General features: G+C 41.5%; 1 protein-coding gene across 1 annotated transcript; it reads right to left on the bottom strand.

The window, feature by feature from the left end:
* Positions 1-251: 251 nt before the first annotated feature.
* Positions 252-5,275, bottom strand: LOC309329775 (vomeronasal type-2 receptor 26-like; the record flags this gene model as incomplete). Its single annotated transcript, XM_081840786.1, has 4 exons — positions 252-1,249; positions 2,047-2,274; positions 2,891-3,757; positions 5,069-5,275. 4 exons carry the CDS (start codon positions 5,273-5,275, stop codon positions 311-313), a joined length of 2,241 nt encoding a protein of 746 aa, XP_081696912.1. The 3' UTR covers positions 252-310.
* Between the last annotated feature and the right edge of the window lie 2,606 nt (positions 5,276-7,881).

The raw sequence follows: 7,881 nt of genomic DNA on the forward strand, positions 1-7,881 counted from the left end.
TAAATATATAAAGTATAGCCTCAGCAGAAGTTACGTGTTTCATGCTGAAGATGTCTCCCCATGAAGGGATATACCTTTAGCACCCTATGAATGGAAGATCAGTGTATTGGCAAGATAACAAAGTGACAGAACAACTTCATGGAGTTAAAAATTGGTCTCAGCTTTATTTCCTACAGATGTAGGTTGGAGGCTATTCCTAAGAATGAAAAGGATAAGAGTTGAGAAATAAAAGGAATGACTTTGTTTGGTTTTCTTCCAATAAATGCCAGCAAACAATGCAAAAATTAAAAGCATCAACACAAGTTCATTCCTATTTGCTCCTCAGAATTAAGTGGTCTTTGCTGTTCAAGTCGGGCCTCAGAAGAATGATGTACAATTTGGGGGAAAAGATACAACCCAGCAAACCTGCGCTGGAGGCCAAGATGCAAAAGACCTCCACAGCCACCATCTGTTTTCCTTTGGTGCTCAGATAAGAGGGAACAAAGGACAGCCAAACGCTGCAGAACACCAACATGCTGAAGGTGATGAACTTGGCTTCGTTGAAACTGTCCGGCAACCTCTTGGCCAGGAAAGCCATAGTGAAGCTGACCATGGCCAGGAATCCCAGATAACCCAGGACAGAATAAAACATCGCGACAGAACCTTCGTTGCATTCCACAATGATTTCCTCCAGCAGAGATTTCAGGTCCACATCTGGGAATGGAGGAGCCGTACAGAGCCAAGCAGCACAAATGCTGGTTTGAACGGAGCAGCAACCAAGAAGCACAGAGTTTGTGAGAGATTTCCCCAGCCATTTCCTCATCCTGGATCCTGGTTTGGTGGCCATGAAAGCCAGAACCACCGTGATGGTTTTGGCCAAGACACAAGACACAGCAATGGAGAAGATGATGCCAAAAGCAGCTTGTCGTAAAGAGCAGCTCACTGGGTGAGGCTGGCCAATGAACAGCAAGGAGCAGAGGAAGCAGAGCAAGAGGGAAGTGAGCAGAGTGTAGGTGAGGTCTCGGTTGTTGGCTTTGACAATGGGAGTGTCCCCATTCCTAGAGAAGACGCCAAGTATCAAAGCCGTGACCAGAGAAAAGACCAGAGCTAAGGAAGCTAAAACGAACCCTAAAGGTTCTGTGTAGGAAAGAAAATGTTGGCGTTTGGGGAAACACTGATCTCTGTCCTTGTTTGGAAATTGGTCATCTTGGCATTGGAAACAATAATCCACATCTGAAAAAATCAAATGAGTAATATATGAGTTCCAACAAATAAGTTGGGGAAAGTATCAGAGATAAGTGGATATTAAAAACTGTTTGTACAATCTCCAGCCACTATGCATAATCCACAATAGGCTCTGTTTCGATGGGCCTAAAGTGCATGGATTTTTCATCTACTCTGTCCTTCATCTGGAGTTAGTGATCAGAAACATTGGCTTTGGTTGTGCCCTTACCTAGAGTTGGTCAGAACACTTAGTGGTACAATGTTCAAAATAGTAATAGTAACAGTAATCCTACCCGTTTGATTTGAAATCATCACATGTGGACATGAAGCACAATCATAGCAACAAAATGGCAATCCCTGCTTCTTTTTCCTGCTGTAGCCTGGCTGGCAGCGATCATTACACAAGGCAAGGGGCAGCACCTAGCCATAAAAAAAGGAGAAAATGTAGCTCTCTCGTGCCTTGTAAACAACACAATTTTAACCAAAAAGAGATCAGCTGAATGATTAACATTATTCCAGAAAGGCGTGTTGTATAAATGAATAAACTGTAATGTAAATATTGGGAGTGAATGAGAAGGGATGTTGAATTTTAAAGATGGAGGATGGAGAGAGGACAGAGAAGACAACAGACTTTGAAATACAGGGAGTTGACAAAGAAGGTAAAATAGGAAGCATATACATTATTAGGCCCAGAGAAGCACCACAAGACATTAAATCTTTCAAAACAAATGGGTAACGTAGTCTCCCCTTGTCTTCTGAGATGTAAATCTCACTTGGGTCAGTATAATTTACTCCTACAATATACCCTACAATACCGCATTTTTAAAAATCCAATGGTCCCACCTGATTAAAAGCTCTGTGCCATGTGATGGCTCCCTCATCCATGCTGAAGTCTACGTTTTGTGAGTCTTGTGGAACTATCTTTCCTACTTTCACTCGAGAGAAGGTTTGGTTTGGAAAAGTAACCCAGTTAATAATATCAAATCCACCTGCTAACTCCCCATTCTCATCAAAGGACACTAAGTCACCAGCACTGTTGTTAAAGGAGATACTCCTCAAGAATGAGTGCAGCTAGACAGAAGAAAACAAAGGGAAAGTTTGAAAAAGGAGAGCTTTTATGGATTTTAGAAACAAGAAGTATACATCAATAATTTTCACACAATGGAAAGTAGTCAAAAACTGTGCAGTCTACAACATTTGGAGCACGTAAGTATTTCTAGCAAGTATAGCTGGCCTTCCACTTGCGTGAGGATTGGGGTCTGTGTGCAAAGGCAAAATGGTGCCATGTCAGGAAGCCCTGGAACTGCCCCTCCTGCAAGGTGGGAAAAGGGGGCAAAGAAATGGGGGCAGCTCATGGTGGGCTTTCTCTTATCTCCATTTCTTTGTTTACTTTTCCCCACCAACGTAAAGTGACCGTAACTTGCAGTTCCAATACAATCAATGAATATCACTGGGAGTGATTTAAAAAACTGTCCAGGTAATTACATTTGAAAATAGCCCTATATGTTCCTCCTTAGTGCAGAAAAAAATGCAGGTTCTAGAAAAAAGTTGGTGTTGCTGGACAGAATGGGTTGGCAGTCATGGGTAGAAACAAACCTTAGTATTTTCAAACAAATTCTTAATTTCTCACAATTCTCCTTTCTCTTGATCAACTTTGCAAAGGTTTATTCTGAATAGGAAATCTTACCTGCCAAAGTTGCAGTTTTGGAGGATCAAGCCCACCTCTGCCTGCCATCATTCTGCATTTTGACATGGATGAGTGCATCTGATGTAAAGAATGTGCAATAGCATAAACCGCATTATAGATACTGTAACTTTGGCCAGTCATGGTCATTTCAAAAATATGCCCAGGAAGGCTCTCCAGACTCTCATGGCCAGTGCAGGTCTTTGTGTTTTCATTGCTCTCATTAGAAGCAGAAAATAAACAGTTGAATGCCTGTTGCCAAAAAGCCTGGAGGAACCCATCTCCATTTGGAGAGTTGGGGTTCAGGGTCTGAAGGAAGTCTTTAAATCCCTGGACTTTCTCTGTGTGAATTGCAAAAGACAAGGCACCATCAAAGACTTGTATATCGTAATACCTTTGCATTGTTTCCGAAGAGAAAGCCCACTGGGCTGTAAAAATCCACACAGTGCCTGTAGACTTCTCTGCAATATCTTCAGCTAATGAAAAGAAATATTGCATCCATTTCACAACTGTAATGGTCTGAGGTTCTGCACACAGAACCAATATGTTAACTTCTGAGGCCACCAGGAAAGAGGACTTGGCCCGAACGCGTTCTAAGAAACTGAAATTATCTAGACCCTGAGATAAAGCTGGTAGTTTTTCATTGAAAGCCGTACAGACTCCATGCTGAGAAAGCATTGGCACTAAGGTTTGCATAAAGGTCTCTCCATTTTCATCATCGGATGCCACAATTCCTACCCAAGTCCACTGGAAATGTAGAAGTAGCATGACAATCCCTGCATACTGATATTTCTCATTGGGCACTGTTCGGTAGAATGTCTGGGGCTGCAACTCCGGGCTTCTCACTGGAGCTAATACACAGTAAGCAACCTGGAGGAAGAAATAAACCCCACAATAACTGGAGAGTTCTAGCTTATGGTTTATAAATAGAGGCACCATATTTTCATAGACTTTGCGGTGATGTGCACCACTAAAATAATGCAAGATCTGGACCCACACCCACAGGTTCTGTTAGTTGGGAAGAAAGAAGTACAGCTCAACGGAACTGTGGAGGGATTGTCAGTTCAGAAGCTGTTTTGTCCTTGGACATCATTGGCCATGTTTGAAAAAGAAAACGTTCTGACCTCCTTTGCCTGGTCCTGGCACAAAGAGTCCTTGAGAAAGAGTACTTTGCAGAATGCTGCTTTTATTCTTAAAAAGTCTTCTCCAACCACGACTGACAGCTCTATGCATATCAAACGCAATCAGCTTTCCACCAACCCACACCACACACAATCAATGACCACTCTATACATACAGGCATATGTAGGTAAAAGTTTGCATGAGTCATGGAGACTTTGCCAATTCATTGAATGCTGCTGACTCATACCGACTGGGTTCCTTTTATATTAAAGAAACAGCGGCCAATTTTAGGCCGTGACAATCATGGTATATTTCATGAGTGGGAAACCTGTGGCTCTCCAGAACTTCCTGGACTCCTTGACCATTGAGCAAAAGTGGTCGGGGCCAGTGGACAAAATCAGGACAAGCAACTCCCTTGCTTAGTTGGAACCATTCTGATGAGACACAACTAGGGATAGGAGAGGAATTGAGTTCAATGAACATCTTAATAATTAAAAAAAAAACCCACCTGATTCACAATTCCTGAAACAATTGGTGAGCCAAAATGCAGCTGTCCTCTGACATTTGTACTTCTCTGAATTTTGCAATTCACTTCTCCAACCAAAAGCAAAGCTTTATATTAAAATGACACTGGTCACAAAAGTGAATACATTAGTAAAATGAAATAAAAAAATATATTACATTAGGAAAAACAGCTGGGAAATCTGTGGATTAGCCAGAACTGCTTAGGAGGAGCAGGGTTTCTCTAATCTCTTGCAACTGGCCTTGGGCAGCTTCCTGGGAGCAGGAGGAAGACTCCTGCTGCTGCATCTGCCCAGTTCCAACCTCCCTGCTGCTTCCCAGTGACACAGGGGAGACAAAGTCTGGCAAGCACCAAAGCCCCTCCGCTCCAACCACTACTGCAAAACTCCCCCAGATGCTTTTGTACCAGGTATATATTTTCCTTTCACACTTTGTTTTTCAGAAAAATGAACCAAAGTAAAAGAAAGCATTGAGAACCCAGAAGATCATTATTGTACCCGAGGCAGAAGAGCTTCACAGCCCCCACATTTACTATACCTGTGGAATTTTGTAGATGCCTAAGACAGTAGCCATGTGGAGGGAGATGTCAGAGTCAAGTCCCCCAATAAAAGCTACCTTACTTTTCTTCGTCTCACATATGAAGTTGGGGACAATCCTTTCTGTGATGGACAGAAGTTTCAGGGTGTTCTGATAAGTCATCCTTGCATTTAAGTAGCTATCATAGATGTGAAACCCAAAGGTCATATTCGGTACGATATTAGGGTTCCCGTTTATTTCTTTGACAGCAAACCCCAGGGAGAGAATATTCTGGTAGTACTTCAGTGTGTCACTAATAAAAGAGTTATACAGTGGTACCTTGGGTTACAGATGCTTCAGGTTACAGACTTCCCTACACCAGAAACAGTACCTCAGGTTAAGAACTTTGCTTCAGGATGAGAACAGAAATTGTGTGGTGGCGGCGCAGCGGCAGGCCCCATTAGCTAACGTGCTACCTCAGGTTAAGAGCAGTTAAAGGTTAAGAATGGACTTACAGAAAGAATTAAGTTCTTAACCAAGGTACCACTGTACTAGGTGTCAGAGGTATTCTCTTCCTCTCCCTCTTAAGCACATTGGTAACTTTCTGGCTCTCTCTGGCAAATCCCAGAAATAAAACAAATAAGCTAACAAACAAACTATATATCCATTGTTTGTCTCGACAGTTGATAGTTGACCCCATGGACAATATTCAGTCAGCTATAAGAATATTGCATCTAAAAAGCATTTAATTTTGTGCAGAGCATTCATATCCTGAAACTCACATATGTAAATTAATCTCTGATCTGCAGGTGTACCACTGGTGCCTAAAATTATGGGTCTTCACAGGCGGCTAAAGCAAACCACCATTCCTCCTATATTAATTTTGCGAAGGGGGACCTGTTTGCCACATCCTTCTCTTAACTCCTTATTTCCTTTCAGGAGCCAACGGACACTCACTGGAAGAGAAGTTCCCAAGTCTGAAATTCTGACTGGTGCCTCTCAGATAGTAAGTGCTTGGTGTAGGTGGGGAGTAGAGACCAGAGCACATCAGATGGAACAAATTCTATCCTTTCATAGTAACTGAGTTTCCCTCCTTCCCTCCTTCAAATAAAATTGTGGCTGTACAAAAAATACTGTAGCCAATGTTAGTCATACTTAGAGAAGGCCCATTAGGATTAATAGATCAGACTAAATTAGGTTTATTAATTTCAGTGGGTCTACTCTGCAAATAACTCAGAATCAATACTTTATTTTTTTACTCAATAGGGTTTACATTGTATAGCAGAGACTATAATTCAAATTCTATGTTATTCATATGTCACATTTATCTGTGACTGTCAGATTAAATGATAGTGATTGTGAATATGAAGATAAAGCTTTGCTGCAGAGGAAAACAGATGTTAATGGTGTGAAAGGAAACATAGAGGGAGGATGAGGATGAAGTTGGGAGAAAGTGGTGAGAGCCATGGGTTCATGTGATGAGAAAGCAGAACAGGCAGAAAACAGAAACCTCATGAAGCAGAATAAAGCAACAAAGAAGAAGATACCAAGATGACAATGTAAAAAGAAGAAAATATATGTTTAACATTCCTACTTGAAAAAAGTTACATGGAAACGTGTTCTGAGGGTACCACTATATGTTTGTAATTGTATATGTATATGTAATTGTAGCATTCATGAGCTAACCAAGTGTACACTATGAAGGATAGAGTTTTTTCCTTACAGAAGTTCATCTGTAAGCTTTGTGTTTGGGTGCTCATGGAAATCCATTTCTTCAAATAAAAAGCCGAAATAGGTAACAATTCCTCCAATGATTAGGTCCCCTCTCTGATAATTCTGGTATGGAAGCTGGAAAGGCTCCATCATGGTGCATCTAGCAGAGTGTTCCTTGCTCTCAGTTGGAGGCAACTGTAGCCACAGGAAGAGAAGGATCTGCAGCAGAAATGTTCCTACCATCTTGGGGCCAACAGGGATGCTGAAAGTCATATTTGTATCTCATCCTCCATAAACTACATTGCAAGAACTCTCATTGAATGACTCTGGATTATTTTGATAAAGGGAAAATACCAATGATCTAATTCATGAAAACCTGCATGTTCAGAATTTCTCATGTGGGCTCTGAATGACACAGGATTTATTTTATATACACTTTCACACACTGACATTGATTGTGTTCATGGCCTGAAACAGTGTATAGGGGATTTGGCAAGATGGGTGATAAATCCCAGCAATTTGAGATAATTATTAGTTCCAAAGTTATCTCCTTAGAGCATTGAGCTCTGCGACTTTTATTAAGATCTAAATAATGATGCATATTTGTTATTGAGTAGTTCTCTTGTAATTGTGAGTGCCACAGGCAAGCAAGCAGTCCAGCTGCCAACTCTTGATCTGAAGCGAACGTCCTATTTTCCCCAAATCTCTTCCTCAATCTCACCCGCACTATTTCCCCCAGCTGTACATGTCTCACCAATGAAGACATGATTTTCAGCATTTTGTACCACAGGGGTGTTTCCTTGTACACCAGTTAAGGGGAGAAAAGAAATACGTAAAATAATGCAGGATCCAGTTGCAGGTGCAATAAAGAGTATGACATTTCCTTACAGAAAAGTCTAGCTTAGTGCTGTGGACATATTGTATCTTAATTTCAGTAAGGCTTTGGACAAAGTCTCTCCCCCCCCCACCCAATCATCAGAGTGGAATGAGGGAACTGTTAGGTGGATTTGTAGATGGTTGACAGATGGATCCCATTTTGTTGCAATACGGGTAATGTCTCAGGCCAGTTGTGCTCAAAGGCATTGCCACAGAATCAGTACTGATCCTCATCAGTGACAGTG

Source organism: Podarcis erhardii, assembly GCF_964252035.2.
Source record: "Podarcis erhardii genome assembly, chromosome: 15".
NCBI classification, from domain to species: domain Eukaryota; kingdom Metazoa; phylum Chordata; class Lepidosauria; order Squamata; family Lacertidae; genus Podarcis; species Podarcis erhardii.